This window comes from Pelophylax lessonae (genome assembly GCF_965119305.1).
Source record: "Pelophylax lessonae genome assembly, chromosome: 8".
NCBI classification, from domain to species: domain Eukaryota; kingdom Metazoa; phylum Chordata; class Amphibia; order Anura; family Ranidae; genus Pelophylax; species Pelophylax lessonae.
In genome coordinates this window covers 286,448,503-286,474,785 of record NC_138775.1, presented here as the reverse complement: position 1 = coordinate 286,474,785, position 26,283 = coordinate 286,448,503, and the positions used below count along the sequence as shown (strand labels likewise).

The following is a 26,283-nucleotide window of genomic DNA, read 5'->3' as shown; positions in this document are numbered from 1 at the left end:
GCTCATCACCTGTCCAATACAGTCCCAACAGTGAAGCATGGTGGTGGCAGCATCATGCTGTGGGGGTGTTTTTCAGCTGCAGGGACAGGACGACTGGTTGCAATCGAGGGAAAGATGAATGCGGCCAAGTACAGGGATATCCTGGACAAAAACCTTCTCCAGAGTGCTCTGGACCTCAGACTGGGCCGAAGGTTTACCTTTCAACAAGACAATGACCCTAAGCACACAGCTAAAATAACGAAGGAGTGGCTTCACAACAACTCCGTGACTGTTCTTCAATGGCCCAGCCAGAGCCCTGACTTAAACCCAATTGAGCATCTCTGGAGAGACCTAAAAATGGCTGTCCACCAACGTTTACCATCCAACCTGACAGAACTGGAGAGGATCTGCAAGGAGGAATGGCAGAGGATCCCCAAATCCAGGTGTGAAAGACTTGTTGCATCTTTCCCAAAAAGACTCCTGGCTGTATTAGATCAAAAGGGGGCTTCTACTAAATACTGAGCAAAGGGTCTGAATACTTAGGACTATGTGATATTTCAGTTTTCTTTTTTAATAAATCTGCAACAATGTCAACAATTCTGTGTTTTTCTGTCAGTATGGGGTGCTATGTGTACATTCATGAGGAAGAAGAATGAACTTAAATGATTTTAGCAAATGGCTGCAATATAACAAAGAGTGAAAAATTTAAGGGGGTCTGAATACTTTCCGTACCCACTGTACATACAGTATATACACAGTATCTAGAAAAAGTAAGTACACCCCTCACATTTTTGAAAATATTTTATTCTATCTTTTCATGTGACAACACTGAAGAAATTACACTTTGCTACAATGTAAAGTAGTGAGTGTACAGCTTTTATAACAGTGTAAATTTGCTGTCCCCTCAAAATAACTCAACACACAGCCATTAATGTCTAAACCGCTGGCTACAAAAGTGATTACACCCCTAAGTAAAAATGTCCAAATTGGGCCCAATTAGCCATTTTCCCTCCCTGTGTCATGTGACACGTTAGTGTTACAAGGTCTCAGGTGTGAATGGGGAGCAGGTTTGTTAATTTTGGTGTTATCGCTCTCACTCTCTCATACTGGTCACTGGAAGTTCAACATGGCACCTCATGGCAAAGAACTCTCTGGGGATCTGAAAAAAATGTTTTTTGCTCTACATAAAGATGGCCTAGGCTATAAGAAGATTGCCAAGCCTCGCCATGGTCGACCAAAGAAGTTGAGTGCAAGTTCTCAGCGTCATATCCAGAGGTTGTCTTTGGGAAATAGACGTATGAGTGCTGCCAGAGGTTGAAGGGGGGGGGGGGGGTCAGCCTGTCAGTACTCAGACCATACGCCGCACACTGCATCAAATTGGTCCGAATGGCTGTCATCCCAGAAGGAAGCCTCTTCTAAAGATGATGCACAAGAAAACCTGCAAACAGTTTGCTGAAGACAAGCAGACTAAGGACATGGAACCATGTCCTGTGGTCTGATGAGACCAAGATAAACGTATTTGGTTCAGATGGTGTCAAGCGTGTGTGGTGGCAACCAGGTGAGGAGTACAAAGACAAGTGTGTCTTACCTACAGTCAAGCATGGTGGTGGGAGTGTCATGGTCTGGGGCTGCATGAGTGCTGCAGGCACTGGGGAGCTACAGTTCATTGAGGGAACCATGAATGCCAACATGTACTGTGACATACTGAAGCAGAGCATGATCCCCTCCCTTCAGAGACTGGGCCGCAGGGCAGTATTCCAACATGATAACGACCCCAAACACCTCCAAGACAACCACTGCCTTGCTAAAGAAGCTGAGGGTAAAGGTGATGGACTGGCCAAGCATGTCTCCAGACCTAAACCCTATTGAGCATCTGTGGGGCATCCTCAAACGGAAGGTGGAGGAGCGCAAGGTCTCTAACATCCACCAGCTCCGTGATGTCATCATGGAGGAGTGGAAGAGGACTCCAGTGGCAACCTGTGAAGCTCTGGTGAACTCCATGCCCAAGAGGGTTAAGGCAGTGCTGGAAAATAATGGTGGCCACACAAAATATTGACACTTTAGGCCCAAATGTACATTTTCACCTAAGGGTGTACTCACTTTTGTTGCCAGCGGTTTTGACATTAATGGCTGTGTGTTGAGTTATTTTGAGGGGACAGCAAATTTACACTGTTATACAAGCTGTACACTCACTACTTTACATTGTATCAAAGTGTCATTTCTTCAGTGTTGTCTGAAAGAAACAATTTGTAACATTTATTGAAGTTAAACAGCGTATTGGCTTATTCTTCTTCAATGACAGTCTTGTGGGTGGGGCCAGTGGTATGGTACCCAACACAAAGAAGCAAAACACTCAGAATCCAAGGAGTTTTCACAGTATTGTATTTAGTTGAATACAGATCCACAAATAACGCTTTAACTGCAGAGCACAGAAGTGAACACTAGCAGCTTTATCTTATACAGATGCAGTATTTCTTTCCATGAAAGGTTCAGTAATTCTCAGGAACTGGTAAAGCGACAGCCCAGACCCAGTTCTGAACCCACAACCCCTGTTGTTTCTGGCAGTGCCTCTTCTTGCCTAGCCACCTGGGATGCTGGACAGCCCACTTACAATTCCTTGAACCAGAGGCGTAACTAGAACCTTCAGGGCCCTGATGCAAGAAACTATGAAGGGCCCCCCGGACCCCTTCCCTTCAAGCCTGGGGCTCTTCCCACTGACCCTGGGGCCATTTACTTTCATTGCGGGGCCCTTTATTACGGTCCCGCAGCGGGACCCTTTCACAAGTTCTACAGGGGGCCCCCTTCCTGCTATCTTGGGGCCTCCCCATAGTGGTGGAATGCCAGGGCCCCGTCACAAGTGTGACCTTTGCAATCCTGGAAGTTCACCCACTGGTGTCAGTAGTTTTTATTTTTTGGTATTTTAATTGTATTATTTTTTATCATTTTATTTTATTTTTTTACAATGTCACTGACTATGACTCTGTCCATTCACAAAAGGAAGGAGCTGGTAAATTACATATTTGCCGACCCCTTCCTGGTTCTCTATTGTGACACATCCCGTGCAGCAGCCAGCAGGAGAGGGAAGGCAGCACAGTGAGGGGGGGGGGGGGGAATACCGGGAGAGCACACAGGGGCCCAGAGAAAGCAGAACACAAGTGAACTGGATAGGAGGAGAGGGGGGTGGGGGCAGCATACAGAGGAACCAATCCAACCAATTTTCCTTCTGCAGCTACAGGTGGAAAAAGCAGGACAGTGATTTCTCTACATGCTGCCCCCGCCGCCCCTCCTATCCAGGTGTACAGGCCCCCTGGAGCATGGGGCCCCGTTGCAATTGCAACCCCTGCAACCCCTGTAGTTATGCCCCTGCCTTGAACCCTTTATCCCAACCTGCGACCACTCGTTACGGACCTTTGCCTTTTGTACTGACTAAGCTTGTGCTTGATTCCTACCTGCTATATCTGCAACTGGACCCTGGCTTGCTCACCTCCTGGTGGGGTGATCCAGGTGAGCGCAAGCTGGTACTAATATACAGTAAAACCCATCTCCCCCATCAGAAGGTCTGGTGAACACCGGTTAGTGCTTAGGCCCCCGCACCTCGGATGTTTACGTGTCATCTGCCAGGGTGACCTGCTTCTGTACTTATCCAGCTGGTTAGCGGGAGCCTCTCTTCTGCTATAGCTATTGGTCTCCAAGCCTTACCCCTGACCTTGACAACAGGTCCAAACTGAACACCAAACAGTCATTAAGGTACATGTGTGGTCGAGCAGGACAACTAGGGCGGCTGATATCAGGAGGTTGTAGCATAGTGCAGTAGTCCCTGTCCCTGCTAGAAGGGGTCCTTCTCCCAAAACAAATCTGGTAAGGCACTGCTATTTATTAGCACTGCCCTCAACCAAGATGGCCATTGAAGGTCACGGGAAGTCAAGTTTCAGCTTCCACTCAAACAGCTGCCTCTCCTGCAACACCTATGGAGGCTGCAGGGGAACGTCACCCCCCTGGGTCTCCACTCCATCCCTGAATGACAAGGTGCCACCTGCTGGGTGGAGAAAAACTAAACCTGCCAACAAACAAACTATCTTTCTTACTCATAAAATTCACAACAGTTTGGAATCCACAGATCCAATACACTCACACAGCACTGTCACCTGGTAACCTAAATTCCTTAAACTATATCAGTTTGGTAGGGCTCTTCAGGAGACTTTGAGGCCTTCTCTTTGCCTCCCACCCAACATCCCTCTACCATCCTTGGCCCTCAAACCCTGCCTATCTGTCCTTCTACTCTCTGCAAAACTATTTTCTCTCTTTTCTTTCTTTTCTTTCACTGTTGATTATAACAGGGCTCAAAATTTCAAGTCCTGAGCTACTAGCCAGGCCTTAAGGGTTACTCGCCACTACTTGCGCCACCTAACCCATACCCTGCCCCGCCCCTAAATGCGCCCTCAAAAAATTATTTTATAAAATTACACTGTTAAATGTTTTTGCATGACTGCAGAATTTGCACAAATAAATATTAATAACAGTGTGATTGTGTGTGCGTTTTACCTGGATTTTAGGTGCATTTCTATTGAATTCTATTACACAGTGCGTTTTCTGAAGCCGCATCAAAGATGCAGCATGCAGGACTTTAAAGCGCTTTCATGAAAACGCACTTTGTAATAGAAATTCAATAGAAATGCACCTAAAATCCAGGTAAAAAACGCACATACAATTACACTGGCCAAACCACAGTTCACCAGTTATTAGGGCTAAGAGAGTGAATGGGGGGGGGGGGGGGTCTGGGTTGTAATAATATATGTTAATGAAGAGCAGAGTGAAGGGCTGTAGAGAAAGTGTTAAGGCTGTATTTTGGGACAGGACAGGGTCAGCTAAATGGCTGCTTGGAATGCTCAGAGCTGGGACCAGAGGCTGCAGGACATACAGTACAGATTTATGGAGAGGAGAGCTGAAAGATAGAAGTAGATGAAGGGTTAATGTGAACAGAGGAGTACAAGAATCGCTGCTGACTTACGATGTGCAGGGAAGATAAAGACAAGTGCGTGAAAGTAACCTAGCGAGTAGAACAAACCAACAGGGGGAGGGGAGCTTGGAAGGAGAGAAGTGATTAATGGCTGCAGGAGAGATAAGTGGCTGGAACGGAGGAGTCCAGAAATCATGTATTGTGCTGCTGCAATAACAGGAGGGAGAATGACATTCACTCCTGTCAGGCAGGTGAAGGCAGAAGCTCCTAGTGCGCCCCCCCCCCCCCCCCCTCATCACAGATATGGACACTGTCCACCCCTGCACGTCCAGACAGTGTTCTGTCTCTTCCTCTCCTTGCTCGCATTCAATCATTTTTCACTCGCAAAATGCGAGCAGGCGAGTGAAAAATTTGAGGGCTGGATTATAATGTAAATACTTGTATCCTTTATAAAAAAATTGGGTCTTAAGAAACCATCTTAATGGATTCTGCAACCTGGAGTCCAGACTACTATACTAAGGTTTTCCTGCATACAGGTGATATGATCTTCCACATTTTTTAGAAACAAAAGGAAATAAACTATATTACCAAAAGTATTGGGACGCCTGCCTTTACACACACATGAACTTTAATGGCATCCCAGTCTTAGTCCGTAGAGTTCAATATTGAGTTGGCCCACCCTTTGCAGCTGTAACAGCTTCAACTCTTCTGAGAAGGCTGTCCACAAGGTTTAGGAGTGTGTCTATGGGAATGTTTGACCATTCTTCCAAAAGCACATTTTTTATGTTAGGCACTGAAGTTGGAGAGAAGGCCTGACTCGCAGTTTCCACTCAAATTCATCCCAAAGGTGTTCTATCGGGTTTAGGTCAGGACTTTACTTCCTCTTTAATGGCATCCCAGTCTTAGTCTGTAGAGTTCAATATTGAGTTGGCCCTCCCTTTGCAGCTATAACAGCTTCAACTCTTCTGGGAAGGCTGTCCACAAGGTTTAGGAGTGTTTCTATGGGGATGTTTGATCATTCTTCCATTAGCGCGTTTGTGAGGTCAGGCACTGATGTTGGACGAGAAGGCCTGGCTTGCAATCTCCATTCTAATTTATCCCAAAGGTGTTCTATCGGGCTGAGGCTAGTCAAGTTCCTCCACCCCAAACTCGCTCATCCATGTCTTTATGGACCTTGCTTTGCGCACTGGTCCAAATCATTTGGTAGAGGGGGGAATTATGGTGTGAGGTTGTTTTTTAGGGGTTGGGGTTGGACTTGGCCCATTAGTTCCAGTGAAGGAAACTCTTAAGGCATCAGCATACCAAGATATTTTGGACAATTTCATGCCCCCAACTTTGTGTAAACAGTTTGGGGATGGCCCTTGGTGTTCCAACATGACTGCGCACCAGTGCACAATGCAAGGTCCATAAAGACATGGATGAGCGAGTTTGGGGTGGAAGAACTTGACTGGTCTGCACAGAGTCCTGACCTCAAACCGACAGAAAGCCTTTGGTAAGAATTAGAGCGGAGACTGGGAGCCAGGCCTTCTCTCCATTATCAGTGCCTGACCTCACAAATGTGCTTCTGGAATAGTGGTCAAACATTCCCATAGACACACTCCTAAACCTTGTGGACAGCCTTCCCAGAAGAGTTGAAGCTGTTATAGCTGCAAATGGTGGGCCAAATCAATATTAAACCCTAAGGACTATGACTGGGATGCCATTAAAGTTCATGTGCGTGTAAAGGCAGGCATCCCAATACTTTTGAAAATATAGTGTATATATGACTCTAACCCAATTCTCTGCTATTGTCTGTGGTAGATTGTTATTATGTGGTCCTGAATATATTTAATCACATGTGACTTAAAAAAAAATGTTGTGTTAACTGTTAAAGACCATCATTCAGAAAATGATTGAGGCAGACTGGGGCTCCGGTATAGATAGTAACTTTGGTCTTCCCATCCCTTCGAAGGAAAACGACTAGGGTTGCAATAGGCACAAAAAAGAAACGTCTCCATTAGTATAGTCTGTACTGTCATGTCTCTTCTCCAACTGTTCATCCTTCTTTCTGAAGCGACAGGCAGGTGTGGTGCACAGCTTTGACCACATCTGCTACCCTCCTGGTTTACTGCAGCCACATGAAGAATGAAGTTGGGTCCTTGGACACCAACCAGGTCGTAGGCTCCTGTCTAGGTTGCCTCATGGATGATTCTGCTCTGCTCCCATCATAACACACCCTACAAAATGCAATTGAAGGGCACCAAAGGATAGTATGTGTTGGCCAGTACCTTGACTATAGAAAGTCCTCCCCTATAAGGATGGATTGGTTAACACTTTTAACTTCTTTATGAAGACACCTTTGAGGAAGAATAAGTGTACAGCTTTTTGGTCCCTCTGGTCTCTGCGAAAGGTAGCAACTTTGGCCTTCCCATCCATTTGAATGACAATGCCTGGTATTGCAAAAGGCACAGAAAAGAAGCTTCTCCGTTTGCAAAGTCTGTACTGTCATGTCAGCATGAAGCAGATATCCTACAGAATGGCCTGGACAAAATTACGGAGTGGGCAACGACATGGCAAATAAGGTTTAATGTGGAGAAGTGTAAGGTTTTGCACTTGGAGACTAAAAACATAAAAGCACAATGCACGTTAGGGGGGGAACCCTTGGGGGAATCAAAAATGGAGAAAGATCTGGGAGTCTTGGTAGAGGATAGACTAGGCAATAGCATGCAATGTCAAGTGGCAGCTGCCAAAGCCAGCAGAATATTAGCATGCATAAAGAAAGGGATGTATTCCAGAGATAAGACCATAATCCTTCCACTTTATAAAACTCTGGTCCGACCGCATCTGGAGTATTCTGTCCAGTTCTGGTCGCCAGTCCTCAGGAGGGATGTGTTGGAGCTGGAGAGAGTCCAGAGAAGGACAACTAAACTAATTAGGGGATTGGAGGACCTTAATTATGAAGAGCGCCTGCAATTGCTTGATTTATTCTCCCTGGAGAAGAGACGCCTGAGAGGGGACATGATAGCAATTTATAAATATCTCAATGGTGATCTCTGCATAGAAAAAAAGCTATTCAGTAGAAGGGATTGCACGAGGACTCGAGTGCATACAATGTGATTAGAGGAGAAGCGTTTTAACCTCAGGCAACGTGGGGGGTTCTTTACCGTTAGGGCTACAAGATTGTGGAATTCTCTAGCACAAGAGTTGGTTTCTGCGGGAAGTATGGTTGCTTTCAAAAGACTCTTAGACGTACATCTCAAGGATCAGAACATTCAGGGGTATGCGAGATGATTACAGCCACACACACCTACACAGGTTGAACTGGATGGACCATTGTCTTTATTCAACCTCACCTACTATGTACTATGTATGTCTCTTCTCCAACAGTACACCCTTCTTTCTGAAGAGACAGGCAGTGCACAGCTTTGACCAATTCTGCTTTCCTCCTGGTTTACTGCAGCTGTATGAAGGTTGAAGTTGGGTCTCTTGGACATCAACCAGGCCCTAGGCTCCTGTCTAGGCTTCCTCATGGATGATCATAAAACACCCTACACCAGCATTTCTCAACCTTTTCAACACAGAGGAACCCTTGAAATAAAATTCTGGTCTCGGGGAACCCCTGCTAAATATTAAAAATCTACAACTCATGACAAATTAGTGTGACAGTCAGTGGGAAGAATGCTCCTTACTCTTGTCATCATTGGGAAGAATTACCCCCTTACAGAGAGCTAAAAGGAACAATGGTGTCATTGGAAACTTATCTGAGAGGCAGAAATTGCCCCTTGCTCAAGGAACCCCTAGCAACCTCAGAAGGAACCCTAGGGTTGCACGGAGCCCTGGTTGAGAAACCCTGCCCTACACAATGTAATTCAAGGGCACCAAAGCATAGTATGTGTTGGCCAGTACCTGGTCCTCCCCTATAAGGATGGATTGGCTAACACTTTTAACCTCTTTATGAAGACATCTTTGGGGAAAAATAAGCAAACAGCTTTTTGGTCCCTCAGGTCTCAATTCTTAGGTGTACAGTATAATGGTGATTGGTCAGACACACTAAATAATTTCTTACCAGACCCCACACACTGGAATCCTTCACATCTCTTGTTGTTCCTGCAAATGCTGCTGGTCACACACGACTCCTCCTCACGGTCTAAGATATCACACCGCTCACCACGGAACTGTGGCACTTGAGTCATTTGAGTAAACCGATACTGTGCAAATAAATAAAAAAATTAAGAAGAGTGTACATTTCCATTGCTTGTGCCTTTACAAATAATCATTGAACAGTGTGTCTGGATATTATAGTATGAATAGGGCTTCTAATGGGTATTGGCATAGGTAGGGGAAATTTATTAAAGTGCCTCTAAGTCTGAAACTTTTTTTTTTTTAGTTTTGAACAGAGTAGCAACTGGCTAGAACCTGGAAATCAAATCTCCCAAATGAGAATACAGACTGATGAATAAAGCACAGATTTTCCCATCCTTACTTATTCTAGAGTATGGTAGAAACCCAGGTACCAAGATGCTACTTTGATAAAGAATTTTTAAGTTCTTTCCATTCATACATAACCCTTTGTGATGGTATTAACCGTCACTGGGAGTGAAAGACTAATGGTTTAGATTGCTTCAAATGGGGTCTGTATTTACAAGTGATGCTAATGTGTATTGTACTTCAATGTCAGACAGGCTCTCTCTATTGTTTGTGTATTGAGATAATGTGTATTGTGTTAAAGTTTACCTGTCCCATTGTTAAATGTTAAAGACCTCACATTGTTCTGTCCAGATGGCCAGTTTAGGTTAATTCTGTTCCTGTATACAATTTCATCTTCATATAATGTGATCAGGCAGAGGGGAGGGATTGTGTACACTGTATGGGAGTGTAAATCTCTGGATTGTGAATTTCAGGGCCTGTTCCCAACAAGGTCCACCTGGGTGGTAACCTTGTGGGGGAAAACTGTATAAAAGAGCAGCTGTACCATAAAAGTTTGAGTTATTCTTCACCCTCATTCTAGAGTCCTGTCTCTTATTGGGGGAACCAGCTACAAGGGATTGCTATGCTTTTTATACTCCCTTGGATAATCACTAAGCTCTTGTAAGAGCTTGTTCCTGCTTCACTCTCTGGGGAAAGAGAGGTTCACCCACTGGAACCTGGAGCCTTTTCGTAGGTCCAGGGTGGGTAGGAGGCGGCGAGACCCCAACCAATCTGCGGTGGTTTGTGGGGTCTGAGGAAGTTATGGTGTCTGGTGGAGTGCTTGGATCCCTCGGGAAGCACTAGGAGCATCCGTCAACGGAGGTACCCAGTTGGGGTGCCGATTGATCTGTTACACCCTTCATTCTATTCCTGGTGTGGTGCACACCCTAAGGAGCTGCTATTGAATTTGGTCCTATCCCCCCCCCCCCCAGGATGCACACAGCTAGGCTCACATCATTTTCTTCATTCTTCCTCTGGCTCAGAAAACAGTGTATGGGATTCTTTTAGGGTTTTTATTGGAACAATTAACTTGGACATGGGTTGGGAGCATGGGATATCCCGTAAAACTGCAACTGAACAATTTGAGGACTCTTCAAATTCTTGCTGGACTTCTAAAACTGCTGGCTGCATTTCTGGCTGCAATGTTGCATAAAGTTGCTGGCTGCACTGTAGACACTGAATGTCCTACAGGATTCCTAATGCTGCTGGTGACTTGTACTCCCTCAGGAGTTTAAAAGCTACACATGGTCACTTCCCTTCAGCATTGGGGGGACATTTACTCACTTAGCAACAGGATGACCAGTTGCATTCTGCTGATATCCACCAGGCTCTTCCTAGTGGAGGTGATGTATGACACATGGCCCTCTCCCACCAAATTCCTCCTGGCTCTCTCCAGTGAGCTTCCACCTGACCCAACTCAATCCCTGGACAATGGATCTGTGAATAGCCCCCCAAGCTAAGACTAGTTGTTACCTTAATGTCTTCTTTAAAGCTTTCCTAAGGATCTTGCATGAGGGAGAAGAGCCCCTTCACATGGGTCCCCTCCTGCAGGACTGGACCCAGGAACCAGTGTCGGCTGGTGCTCCATTGGTTGGGGGGGCGGCAGACAGACCTGGCCACGGACCCCCTCCACTCGTCACTCCAGAGTCCAGTCCACACGATATCCCCCCCCCCCCCCCCCCGGGGCCAGTTCACTTACCTTGTTCCTCCGCACTGACAGGCGGCGACGGCTTCCCTTTCAGTCTCCTCCATGTCCCCTCTCAGCAGCCGTCTCCTCCCTCCACCACCAGTAGGATGCCTTCTCCTTTGGCCAATTGGGAAACAGGTCTCAGGACCTGCTTCCTGATTGGCTGGGAGGAGAATCAGTGTGGCAATAGCAAACATTCATTTGCTATTGTCACACAACTGGGTGGGCTCGGGGCGCAGTGCTCTGCGCCCCGAGCCCACACTTTTTTGAAGCCTATTAGAGCCTCCTGCTCTAATCACGTGCTTCAAAAAAAAAAAAAAAACCCTCTTTGGAATCCATGCATACGGCATCCATCATGTAGATTAGGGGGGTGGACACATGGATAGGGGGGCGGTGCCCCTAATGGATGGGCCGCCACTGCCAGGAGCACTGCACTGCTGCCCAGGCCTCAGACTATTTGAGGGCTCTCCCTCGACCTTCTGGGCACACCTCCCCATGAGTTAGCTGGAGTTCCATAAATATTCAGGCTGCCTGTTCTGCTCTTCTTCCCAGTATATTTTTAGAATCATCTGGAAGACAGGGGGAACCGTAGAGCAACAGCCTGTGAAACACTGAGCAGCCCTAAATAATCAACCTCTGCTCCACTGAATAGAGGGGAAACAAACTAAATGTACCTAGCAGCCTAGCATAAACTAGGAGGGTGCTACACTGGTCTGTTTTTCCATAATTTGCAGCATGGGGTGCTTGCTCTAAGAACAGCTCGCCCCAGCTAGGATATATGACACGGCAAGAAAAAAGAAGGACCCACTTCAAACTAATTCGCACTTCAATTAATTATTAAAAAAGATTATTGAGCTTCTGAGATGATGGCCGTGCCTCCTGAGCTTCTTTTGATCACAAAGTAAAAAATATCTTTATCAATAAACTTATTTTGATTAAAACTTGTCAATGGGAGGAGCTCAGGCAGATTGTCCATCATCCCACAAGCTGAATAAAGTGTATCAAAGAAATAGAAGATAGCTGCGCTCACTACTTGAACATATACAAAGGCTGCCAGTACAAAGGTATATCAGACCAGGAAATATCGTTGTGTGCAAGGACAGTGCAACATTAAATTATAACATTAAAGAGACAATGAGTGAACAAAGTCCATGAAGTCCGTTAAATGAGATGCTGTGATGCAGAGATAGATAAAAATGAACTCCAACACCATGAGTGAAGGCACAGTCCTCACGATCACCACGTACAAGAGAATAAATAATGCCCTTACCGGAGCTTTAGACCCCCTGTTACGGAAGGTCCCACGAGCATAAAACGTGAAATCGATCACCAGGGAAGGGTCCACTCCAAATGTTGATGCATTACGTCAGGGGTGGGGAACCTAAGGTTTGGGGGCCGTATGCAGCCCTCGGAGTCATCTGGTCCGGCCCCCCATGCAGCTGAGTCTGTGTCTCTCAGCTGATCTGTCAGAATAGAGCCGATGCTTTCTGTATAGTTCCTGCTCCGTAATGACAGTCTGAGTGAGTCACAGGCGGAGTGATATCAAATGCACTCCGCCTGTGACCAATACAGGAAACATCACCTCTTCCAGCCAGAACCAGCAGTACCAGCCAGAACCAGCAGTACCAGCCAGAACCAGCAGTACCAGCCAGAGCCAGCAGTACCAGCCAGAGCCAGCAGTACTCACAACAGTACCAGCCAGAACCAGCAGTACACACTGGAGAACCAGCAGTACTAGCCAGAGCCAGCAGTACCAGCCAGTGCCAGCAGTACCCACAGCAGTACCAGCCAGAGTCAGCAGTACCTACAACAGTACCAGCCAGCAGTACCTACAGCACAGTACCAGCCAGCAGTACCAGCCTGAGCCAGCAGTACCCACAGCAATACCAGCCAGCAGTACCAGCCTGAGCCAGCAGTACCCACAGCAGTACCCACAGAACAGTACCAGCCATCAGTTCCAGCCTGAGCCAGCGGTACCCACAGCTGTACCAGCCAGCAGTACCAGCCTGAGCCAGCAGTACCCACAGCAGTACCCACAACAGTATCAGCCTGAGCCAGCAACACCAGCCAGCAGTACCCACAGCAGTACCAGCCAGCAGTACTCACAGCACAGTACAAGCCAGCAGTACCAGCCTGAGCCAGCAGTACCCACGGCAGTACCAGCCAGCTGTACCCACCAGCAGTACCCGCCAGCAGTTCTTTTCAAAACTTACCACCACAAAAAAGTCGACTGCGCTCCAGACTGACCGACGCAAACCTGGAAAACCTGTTGCGAGTAGCAACATCATCAATACCATCTAACATCACACACCTCACCAAAGAGAAGCAGTTGCAGCCATCACATTAGGGGTGAGTTAATTAAATGTTTGACCAAATATAACAGGCTAATTTTTAAGGTGATAATTTTGTACGGCCCCCGAATGATTTTATAAATACCCAAATGGCCCTTGGCAGAAAAAAGGTTCCCCACCCCTGCATTACGTCATTCATTTGAGGTCTTGCTTCTTTTTATTATGGTTCCATATGTAATCTAGCTCTTTATTAGCTTGGATTGTGTTTTTACATGTTATCTAGCTCAATATTAACTTAGAACTCATACGTTATATTGGTGGCGTTTTTATCTGTTTTTGTGCCTCCAGTATGAGATATGAGAGCTAGACATTGATTTATACGTTTAAGTGCCGTTTATGATGTTTAATATTTTTTATTGTTCAAGAAGTGGCGGCACGATTGGTGATTCACACCTCTTTCTATTTTGACTTATTGAGCTGCGGACAATTCGTCTTCTGGCTCTGCCTGTTTAAAGGTGATAGAGTAAAAAGTGCCTATTGTGGTGGTTATTCCAAGCGTCCTGGCCGACTTCAAGTGTGAGCGGAAGTGCCTCATAGCGCTCCTTGCCTGAACCGGAAGTGCGTCATCACGCACGCCGCGACCATTAGTGCGTCATCACGCACCGGAAGCGGAAGTGCGTCATCGCACACTGGAAGCGGAAGTACATCATTGCATATTCCATTAAGGGGACATAAAAGCGTGCTGCAACATGGGGGCTTTTCCTTTGACAACGTCTAATTGGAGGACGAAACGCGTCAGGCACGCCAGCCCCCATGCAGATACGCTTCTAGCCGCGGCATATTTTCTGACTACATGCCTGAATCATACAGCTGACATGTGAGTGCTTTACTTTTTGCTTTTATACAATAAACATACATACTTCACCATGTGAGCTTCATCTTTTCTTGGAGGAACATCATTATCCAATTTGTGGGGTCCCTGGAGGTTTGAAGTTGTATTGTTTCTTATGAATGTTCCGTGGGAGATTTGATGCTGATTTGAAGTGGACCCTTCCCTCGTGATCGATTTCACATCTTATGCTCGTGGGACCTTCCGTAACAGGGGGTCTAAAGCTCCGGTAAGGGCATTATTTATTCTCTTGCACGTGGTAATCGTCAGGACTGTGCCTTCACTCATGGTGTTGGAGTTCATTTCTATCTATCTCTGCATCACAGCATCTCATTTAACGGACTTCATGGACTTTGTTCACTCATTGTCTCTTTAATGTTATAATTTAATGTGGCGCTGTACTTGCAAACAAGAATAAAGTTTATCGCATAAATCATTTTTAAAGTCAGCTTACCATTTTTTGGTCTGTCCCTCCAGCTTTCCTATGTTTAACCACTTCCCGACCACAATACATATATATACGTTGTGGTTTGCAAGAGCTTTAGCGGGTTTATGGCTGAAGATATCAGCTATAACCCCAGTATATTTTGGCTTTCTCATAAAAGCGCTCCAAGCGGCTCATGAGCCCCTGGAATGCTTTTAGAAGCGGCAGGAGGGGATGTCCACCCCCCCCCCCCCCACACGCCGGTGTTTCTCGGGCTTACTGACAGAGGAACGATCTGACGGTTCTGTCAGCTAGTAAAAGAGGTGATAAAAAAACGAGGTCATCTTTGATCGCCTCTATGGCCTTGGAGGAATGGAGAGATGTCATGACGTCACTTTCAGTCCAGGGTGGAAGTAAAGAATTGTTTGTTTGTTTTTTAAAGCAAAAAATTACTTTTTAATGCAAAAAGAAAAAAATAAGTATTTTTTAATCTTTTACTTTTAACCTCCCTGGCTGTATGATTCTTTCCGATTTTAGGTGCTGAAAGCGGTACAATTATTTTGCTAGTAATTCTTAAGGACGAGCAGCCCAAACCAACTATTTACATATGATTTTTTTTTTACTGTGCGTTCTTCTTTATAACATCTCGGGTATGATAAAGTTTGAAAAACAAAATCAACTCAGAATGGTCCTCAGTAGTTTGTATGGCCCCCATGTGCTTGTATGCATGCCTGACAATATCGGGGCATGCTCCTAATGAGACGACGGATGTATTTTCTTCCCAGATCTGGACAAGGGCAATACTGAGCTCTTGAACAGACTGAGGTGCAATCTGGCGGCGGCGGGTGGACCGAAACATAATGTCCCAGAGGTGTTCTATTGGATTTAGGTCAGGCAAGCTTGGGGGGGCCATTCAATGGTATCAATTCCTTCATCCTTCAGGAACTGGATGCATACTCTCACCACATGAGGCTGGGAATTGTTGTGCACTACAAGGAACCCAGGGACCACTGCACCAGCATAAGGTCTGACAATGGGTCCAAGTATTTCATCCCAAAACCTAATGGCAGTCAGGGTGCCATTGTCTAGCCTGTAGAGGTCTGTGCGTCCCTCCATGGATTTGCCTTCCCAGACCATCACTGACCCACCACCAAACCGGTCATGCTGAACGATGTTACAGGCAGCATAACGTTCTCCACAGCTTCTCCAGACCCTTTCATATCTGTCACATGTGCTCAGGGAGAACCTGCTCTCATCTGTGGAAAGCACAGAGTGCCAGTGGTGGACCTGCCAATTCTGGTGTTCAATGGTACATGCCAATCGAGCTCCACAGTGCGCACAGGGCCCACTAGAGGATGTCGGGCCCTCAGGTCACCCTCATGAAGTCTGTTTCTGATTGTTTGGTCAGAGACATTCACACCAGTGGTCTGCTAGAGGTCATTTTGTAGGGCTCTGGCAGTCCTCATCCTGTTCCTCCTTCTACAAAGGAGCAGATACCGGTTCTGCTGATGGGTTAAGGACCTTTTATGGCCCTGTCCAGCTCTCCTAGAGTAAGGCTTCTTTCACACGGTCCGCCTCCGCAGGCGGATCCATGTTGCTCAGCGGGGATCGATCCGCGATCCCCGCTGAGCCGGGCAGATGACAGCTCCGTCTCCGCTTGCAGAGCGGAGAGGGAGGTGTCTCAGCCCCCGCTGCCCTCTATGGGGGATCGGATGAGAGCGGACCGCCTGTCCGCTCTCATCCGATCCGATCCGATTACTGAACAGATGTAAAAATAGGGTTTCAATCCGTCCAGATTTCACGCACAGGATCGGATGCGGATGGCAGCGGGTGTCAGTGGAGGTGTCTCCGCTGACATCCGCTGCCCCATAGAGCTGCATGGAGGATCCGATCAGATCCGCCTAAAAAACTGACAGGCGGATCTGATCGGACCGCCCGTGTGAAAGAGCCCTAACTCTGTGTCTTCTAAAATATCCTCCATAATGTTTGGGGATTATAAGTAATTTTTTAGCAACAAATACTGATTTAAACTTGTAAACAAAAAGTGCCAAAAAAAGCCTGGTCCAGCAGATGTGTCTAAAAATGAGTCTTATAATAGAGAATTGGGTAAAATGTATGGAGTGTTCTCTGGAGCATAAACTTAGACAGAACTCTGTTAAAGCCTCACTGCCACACTCAGAATTTTCAGTACTTACTCTCTTTTTACTACATGGGTCACATCCGCTCCAAGACGACCAGCTACTCATCACGCAGTCTATAGGCGTTGGTTCATTCGCCACCGATCTCGCCAACCGCTTCTTCGTAAGACCATTGTTGGCTTCACTTCCTTGTAGCTCACAACTACATGTGCAGAAAATACCAATATAATAGAAACTCTTGTTTGAGACCTGTTACTTTGAGACAATAAATAACAAACAGCAAGGTCTATACTTGTACCTTAATATCTCTTGAATGCCACCAATATATGTCCAGAAGGCCAAAACAAACAAGTCATAAACTCATCTGTCCAGTGGCCTTTATCTCTCACCACCCCTTGGCTGCAGAGTTGTTTATCTCGGCCAGTCTCTTCGCAGTTGACACTTCCTGGAGTGTCAGGTATCTATGTTCCCCACCCCCGCATGCTGTTGTACCTTCCTCTGGAACAGACTACTGTTAGGGAGCTAGATGTGGCACTTTGCTTACTTTATCTGGTCTTTGGGGCACTATTTCTTCCACTGACACCAATGATGGGGCACTATTTCTCCCACTGACACAATGATGGGGCACTATTCCTCCAACTGACACCAATGATGAGGTACTATTCCTCCAACTGACACCAATGATGGGGCACTAATCCTCCCACTGACACCAATGATGGGGGACTATTCCTTCCACTGACACCAATGATGGGGCATTATTCCTCCCACTGACACCAATGATAGGGCACTATTCCTCCCACTGACACCAATGATGGGGCATTATTCCTCCCACTGACACCAATGATAGGGCACTATTCCTCCCACAGATACCAATGATGGGGCACTATTCCTCCCACTGATACCAATGATGGGACACTATTCCTCCCACTGACACCAATGATGGGGGCACTATTCCTCCCACTGATACCAATGATGGAACACTATTCCTCCCACTGATACAAATGATGGGGCACTATTCCTCCCACTGATACCAATGATGGGACACTATTCCTCCCACTGACACCAATGATGGGGGCACTATTCCTCCCACTGACACCAATGATGGGGCATTATTCCTCCCACTGATACCAATGATGGAACACTATTCCTCCCACTGACACCAATGATGGGACACTATTCCTCCCACTGATACCAATGATGGGGGCACTATTTCCTCCCACTGACACCAATGATGGGGCATTATTCCTCCCACTGATACCAATGATGGAACACTATTCCTCCCACTGACACCAATGATGGGACACTATTCCTCCCACTGATACCAATGATGGGGCACTATTCCTCCCACTGACACCAATGATGGGACACTATTCCTCCCACTGATACCAATAATGGGGCACTATTCCTCCCACTGACACCAAAGATGGGACACTATTCCCCCCACCGACACCAATGATGGGGCATTATTCCTCCTACTGACACAAATGATGGGGCACTATTCCTCCCACTGATACCAATGATGGGGTACTATTCCTCCCACTGATACCAATGATAGGGTACTATTCCTCACACTGACACCAACAAGGGGGCACTATTCCTCCAAATAATGCAATTGGTGGGGCATTGTTTACTCCCGCTGATGCTGGGGAATTTTTTACTCTCACTGTAGAAAAGGACATTAAACTGGCCCTTTGATTAGAAAGTTTGGAGACCCTTTCTCTGAAATATATGTCACTTCTAGTGATGCAAGGGTCTGTGGGGGGAACCACAGTGCTTGGGAACCAGAACCAGAAAGGTGGGGGTGGGGTGGGTAAGCAGCAGTGGCGGGAAAAAGCCATCCAGCGCCCAGGGCAAAGATGGCAAACTGCACCCCCCTTCCCTTAGGGTTAGGGTGCCCATATCCCTGCAATAAACTATTGCGCCCAGAGCAACCTCCTCTCCTGCCCACCCCTTGTCCCAGTCCTGGTGAGGAGTAGGGGCACAGGTAACTGAATGCTACGTAAAATCTTAAGGATTGCAAAAACATCTAAGGTGGTTGAGTAGGGTATATTATTACATACACATCCGACTGTTTATGCCATAAATTAAAACTAACAATTGCCAAATGTATGTGTCTTACTGATATGGAGCCAAACTGCAACAAAATTCCTTAAATGTAAAAAAAAAAAAAATTTGGGCGGGTACAGAAACATGGACATATGTAATTAGGATTCATAAATAGTAATGGAAGTGCAATGATACATATCATTTTTGATATTATTGTTGCTGTTGTTAATATTATTATTATTGTTGTAATAATATTAATAATAATAATAAAAATATTATTACTATTATTATCATTAGTAGTAGTATCAGTAATATTGTTGTTGTTGTTTTTATTATTATTATTAGTAGTAGTAGTATTGTTGTTATTATTATTACCGTTTGTAAAATTTGTATTGATATTAAAATTCCTTAAATGTAAAAAAAAATGTGGGCGGGTACAGAAACATGGACATATGTAATAAATTTATATGATTTATAAATAGTATTGGAAGTGAAATGATACATATTATTTTTGATATTATTGTTGCTGTTGTTAATATTATTATTAGTAATAGTATTGTTGTAATAATAATAATAATAATAATAACAACATTAATAGTATTACCATTATTAACATTAGTAGTAGTATCAGTATTATTATTATTATTATTATTATTTGTATTAATATTATTATTATTATTATTATTATTATTATTATTATTATTATTATTATTATTAGTAGTATTAATAATAATTGTAATATTATTATTATTATTATTATTATTATTATTATTATTAGTAGTAGTAGTAGTAGTATTAGTAGAAGTATTATTATCGTTATTGTTATTATTATTACTGTTTGTAAAATTTGTATTATTATTAAAATTCCTTAAATGCAAAAAGAATTTGGGCGGGTACAGAAACGTGGACATATGTTATTATAATTTATAAATAGTATTGGAAGTGCAATGATACATATTATTTCTGAAAATATTGTTGCTGTTGTTAATATTATTATTAGAAGTAGTATTGTTGTAATAATATTACTAATAATAATAATAATAATAATAATAATATTACTATTATCATTAGTAGTAGTATCAGTAATATTATTATTATTATTATAATAATAATAATAATAATAATAATAATAATAATAATAATAATAATAATAATATTACTGATACTACTACTAATGATAATAGTAATATTATTATTATTATTATTAGTAATATTATTACAACAATACTACTTCTAATAATAATATTAACAACAGCAACAATATTTTCAGAAATAATATGTATCATTGCACTTCCAATACTATTTATAAATTATAATAACATATGTCCACGTTTCTGTGCCCAAATTCTTTTTACATTTAAGGAATTTTAATAATAATACAAATTTTACAAACAGTAATAACAATAACGATAATAATACTTCTACTACTACTACTACTACTACTACTACTACTACTACTACTAATAATAATAATAATAATAATAATAATATTACAATTATTATTAATACTACTACTACTACTACTAATAATAATAATAATAATTAGTAGTAGTAGTAGTAGTAGTAGAAGTAGCATTGTTTTTATTATTATTACTGTTTGTAAAATTTGTATTAATATTAAAATTATTATTAGTAGTATTGTTATTATTGTTTTATTATTATTATTTTTAGTATTAGTAATAGTAGTCTTGCTGTTAACCTGTTGCCTTGCCACCTGCGTACAGAGTTGTATAAAGTACTCGAAACCCATACTTGAGTAAAAGTACAAGTGCTCGATCAAAAAGTGACTTGAGTAGAAGTACTAAAGTATTCAACATTTTTTGTACTTAAGTATTGCAAGAAGTTTTTTTAAAAAATTTTGCTACTCAAGTACTGAAAGTAAAAGTACCAGTAGTTTTGAAAAAGAAATTGCTACTCAAGTACTGAAAGTAAAAGTACAAGTACTGTGTTATGTAGTTATTACAAGAAAGAAGTCAAAAGTTTGAACATCATATTGTTTTTTATTATTTCAAATGCAGCTTTTATTTATACATACAGTAGCATTTATTTTCGTATGCGCTGATAATACACATGGTTTGAGCTTCATGAAACCTGCCATCTACTGTTCTGGCAGTGGTAATTTTTATAATTGTAACGAGTAACTATGCAGCACAAAAAAAAAAATATTGGAGTAGAAGTATTGAAATCATCGAAAAATGTAGTGAAGTAAAAGTGGAAGTAGGAGAAAAAAATTCTACTCCAGGAAAGTACAGATACCGCCTTTCCGTACTTAAGTACAGTAGTGAAGTAGTTCTACTTAGTTACTATACATCTCGGCCTGCGTAATACATATGTGTAGCATTAAAAGGATGGGCTTCACCCCAACACGCAGCATATATATACGGTACATGACTGGAAGGCTGATATTTCTGTGCTGAGAGTGCAATCCCAGCACAGAGGCTGAGCTCTTAGCTCTGAGTGCCCTTTATCAATCAGTAGCCGTGGGACCAACTCCCAATCATCTGACCATACCTCCAGTCACAGTGGTCACATGATCGCTGATCCTTCCAACCCCCCAGGCATATAGACCTTATTCAAGGGACACCGGGGCTTGCCGGGAGGGGGTTAATATTAGTAGTAGCATTGTTATTATTATTATTATTATTATTATTATTATTATATTAGCAGTAATGTTTAAAAAAATATTTTCTTTATTCTGTTCAATAGTTATCTGACTAAGAAAAACAATATCATAATTTCTGATTAGGTCTTCAGCCACTTTAAGGCCTCTTGCACACTGCAGCTTGAAAAAGCTTAGTACAGCATTTTTTTTTTTTTTTTACTGAGCTAAAATACTGCCCATTAGTTGTAATGTGCCTCTGCAAACAAGCGCGTAAAAAAGCGCTGTGCCTTCTTCAGTTATAACAAAACAAACAAAAAAAAAAATAAGCTTTTTTGGTCAGTAATTTGCGTCTCATGCGCTGAAATGCAGGCAAATATGCACAATGCTCAATTACATATTGTGCAGAACAAGAATGTGAGAATAATTTCGCGAAAATACGCACAAATACATACAAAAAATAAAAAGTCTGCAAAAGTAGATGCGCAAACAGGAGTTTTATGTGCAAGAGCCCTAAAACACATTTTTTTTTTTAAAGCAGATGCTCAATAAAACATTATTATTATTCATATTATTATTCATATTATTATTATTATTATTATTATCATTATTTTATAGCAGTAATCATTTAAGTAAATACTTCTTTCCTATTTTCCTGCCCAATTATTAGCTGCTGAAGAAAAACTATATAATTTATTATTTTAATTTTTTTTTTTTAATTCTTTATTTATTGGTATACCACGTGTAATAACAACAAACAAATTATAATTTCCAATGAAGGTCTTCAATCACTTTAAACACATTTTTTACCATGTACTTCCAGACATTTTAAACATCTACAATTTTATTTTATTTAGAAGTGCAATGTTACATCTTTTTCTTTAATGCTTAAAGTGACACTAAACTAACATTTTATTATAGAAAAATAATAAATACAATATGTTTAAATATAAATAGAATGTACCTTATTGTCACTTTAATAAAATATTCTTCTTCTTCTTATTATTATTACATATAAAAATATGTAATTATTATTATTACATGTTTTTGGTAAAAAAAAAAAAAAATCCCAATAAGCGCATTTTGATTGGTTTGCGCAAAAGTTATCACGACAAACTAGGGGAAAGATTTATGTTATTTTTATTTAATTTTTATTATTTTATAGCAGTAATATTTAAAGTAAATGCTCCCTCATTATTTTCCTGCCCAATTCTTAGCTGCCAAAGAAAACCAATATCACAATTTCTGATGAAGGTCTCTAACATTTTTGGCATGTACTTCCTGATTTTCTAAGCATTTGCAATTTTGTCTTAAGTAATTATACCTATATGTTATCTATAGTTATAAATAACTATTATAGGCATGCACACAGGGTGTGCTAGGTGTGCCTGGGCACACACTAATCACCCTGTGTGATGCAGATTCCTCCTCTTTAAACCCCTGATATTTAAGCAAAGCCCCCTAATGGGGCTCCTCAAAAAAGTGTCAAAAATAATTACAAAATTGTAAAATATAATAAAAAATAAAATAATAAAAAAAAACGACTGACACCATCTGCTGCACTACTGACACCATCCACTGCTCTACGGACACCATCCTCTGCTCTACTGACACCGTCCACTGCCCTACTGACACCGTCCACTGCTCTACTGACATCGTCCACTGCTTTACTGACACTGTCCACTGCCCTACTGACACCATCCACTGCCCTACTGACACCGTCCACTGCTCTACTGACACCATCCACTGCTCTACGGAAACCGTCCACTGCTCTACTGACACCATCCACTGCCCTACTGACACCGTCCACTGCTCTACTGACATCGTCCACTGCTTTACTGACACTGTCCACTGCCCTACTGACACCATCCACTGCCCTACTGACACCGTCCACTGCTCTACTGACACCATCCACTGCCCTACTGACACCATCCACTGCTCTACTGACACTGTCCACTGCTCTACTGACACTGTCCACTGCCCTACTGACACCATCCACTGCCCTACTGACACCGTCCACTGCTCTACTGACATCGTCCACTGCTCTACTGACACCGTCCACTGCTCTACTGACACCATCCACTGCCCTACTGACACCATCCACTGCTCTACGGACATCATCCTCTGCTCTACTGACACCATCCACTGCCCTACTGACACCATCCAATTCCCTACTGACACCATCCACTGCCCTACTGACACCATCTAATTCCCTACTGACATCATGCACTGCTCTACTGACACCATTCGCTGCCCTACTGACACCATCCACTGCCCTACTGACACCGTCCACTGCCCTGCTGACACCATCAAGTGCCCTACTGACACCATCCATTACTCTACTGACACCATTCACTACTCTACTGACACCATCCACTGCTCTACGGACATCATCCTCTGCTCTACTGACACCATCCACTGCCCTACAGACACCATCCACTGCCCTACTGACACCATCCAATTCCCTACTGACACCATCCACTGCCCTACTGACACCATCTAATTCCCTACTGACATCATCCACTGCTCTACTGACACCATTCACTGCCCTACTGACACCATCCACTGCCCTACTGACACCATTCACTGCCCTACTGACACCATCCACTGCCCTACTGACACCATCAACTGCCCTACTGACACCATCCATTACTCTACTGACACCATTCACTACTCTACTGACACCATCCACTATCTTACTGACACCATCCACTGCCCTACTGACACCATCCACTGCCCTACTGACACTGTCCACTGCCCTACTGACACCAATCTCTGCCCTACTGACACCGTCCACTGCCCAACTGACACCATCAGTATATATATACACACATGCATGTGATTGAGCTTTAAGGTGCACAATGCAATAGGCTGTGCACCCCTATGACAACTATATATTTTAGAAATACCCCCGATTCTAAATCCCCCCTACCCCCCTAATACTAAAAAGAACGAGATAATAAATGTGTACTAACCTGGTTAAATAAAAGGCGAAATTCAGGAGGACAGCATAAAATAACATGATAGAGCCGTGCAATGCTCTCTTCGGTTTCAGGCTCCTCTGCTCTCCTAGGTTTATTGGTGTCACACAAAGTAGAAAGTTAAACTAAAGTGACCAACTTCAGCAAGTCCAACAATGTGGACACAGCCTCTTCCATAGTAATGATATTAGAGCGCCATCTTGTGGTGAAGTGCTGCACTGATCAGATGCGTAAATAAAAAAAGATCAGTAAGAGAGTTCATAAGGAAAACAAAGACAAAAATTAATAAAGCAGTACAGACTGCTGCAGAATTAATGAGAGTAAATAAGGTGAACCTGTGTAATCTTTAAATACCCAGATAGAAGGTCAAATAAATTGTATGTAGAGGAAAAACAACTCTGGCATCAGGTTCAGCATTCTTTGCTCCCCAAGATGACTAAAAAAAGTGTTGGCTTTGGAAAGCCATTGATCTGTCAACCAAACAGCATTAGAATCAATATGTCCTATGGAAAATATTTCCCCTCTGTAGAAAAGTGGATTACGCTTTATTTGGGGGATTTTTTGCCTTCCTCTGGATGAACTGTGGGTATAGAATTGCGTATATGGAGGTTTTTTTTATTTGTGTGTGTTTTTTTTTTATGTGTTGGTTGAACTGGATGGACTACATAAGTATTAAAATCCTAAAAATGATCTAAATTTAAAGAAAAAAAAAAGAAAAAAAAAATAAAAAAAATATATATATATATATATATATATATATATATATATATATATATATATATAAAATATAAGATATATATATATATATATATATATATATATATATATATATTAAAAAAAAAATCAATAAAAATATCCCCTAGTTTGTAGACGTGATAACTTTTGCGCAAACTAATCAATATATGCTTATTGGGATTTTTTTTACCCCTAAACTCGTAGTAGAATACATGTTGGCCTAATCTGATGAAGAAATTAGATTTTTAGAATTTTTTATTGGATTTGTTTTATATAACAAATAATAAAAACCGCACAGGTGATCAAATACCACCAAAAGAAAGCTCTGTTTGTGGGGAAAAAAAAGAGCATACAGTTTATTTGGGTACAGCATCGCATGACTGCGCAATTTTCAGGTAATCGCAAAAAAACAATATTTTGTCATTTGTGCTATAAAACCCAATGAAAAAAATTAAAAATCTATTTTTTTTTCATCATTTTTGGCCAATTTGTTTTCTGCTACATATTTTTGGTAAAGAAAATCCCAATAAGTGAATTTTGATTGGTTTGCGCAAATTTTATCGCATCTACTAAATACGGGAAAGATTTATGTCATTTTTATTATTTTTATTTTTTTTTACAAGTAATGGCGGCGATCTGCGATTTTTAGCGGGACTGCGTCATTGCGGCAGACAGATCGGTCCCCTAACTGACATTTTTTACACTTTTGGGGGGACCAGTGACATTACTACAGTAATCAGTGATAAAAATATGCATTGTTACTGTAATAATGACACTGGCAGGGAAAGGGTTAACGCCAGGGGCGCTCAAAGGGTTAAATGTGTCCCTAGGGGGTGCTTTCTAACTGTGGGGGGATGGGCTTGCTGCATGAACACAGAGACCTCTGTTCATTACTGACAGAACAGCGGTCTGCCGTGTTTACAACAGAAGACCGCCATTCTGTCTCCATGAGGAGCGATCGCGGGTGCCCGGTGCCAATCGCGGCCACTAGACCTGCTGATCGGCTTTCCCTGAGGAGAATGGGTACGAGCGCGCGCCATCTGCTAGCGGTCCCACTAAGCGATGAACAGTTACATGGTTTCACAGGACAGAGCCGACCTGCTGCAGTAAA

At 42.8% G+C, this 26,283-nt stretch overlaps 1 protein-coding gene across 1 annotated transcript in view; it reads right to left on the bottom strand.

The window, feature by feature from the left end:
* C8B (complement C8 beta chain) overlaps positions 1-24,580 on the bottom strand; it is a 57,527-nt gene extending 32,947 nt beyond the window's left edge. Inside the window, exons 1-3 of the mRNA XM_082264805.1 lie at positions 24,432-24,580; positions 16,869-17,013; positions 8,982-9,123 (exon numbers count right to left, since the gene is read on the bottom strand). Of these exons, the coding sequence (XP_082120931.1) occupies positions 8,982-9,123; positions 16,869-17,013; positions 24,432-24,478 (334 nt within the window). The 5' untranslated portion in view covers positions 24,479-24,580. The remainder of the gene's footprint in view (positions 1-8,981; positions 9,124-16,868; positions 17,014-24,431) is intronic.
* Between the last annotated feature and the right edge of the window lie 1,703 nt (positions 24,581-26,283).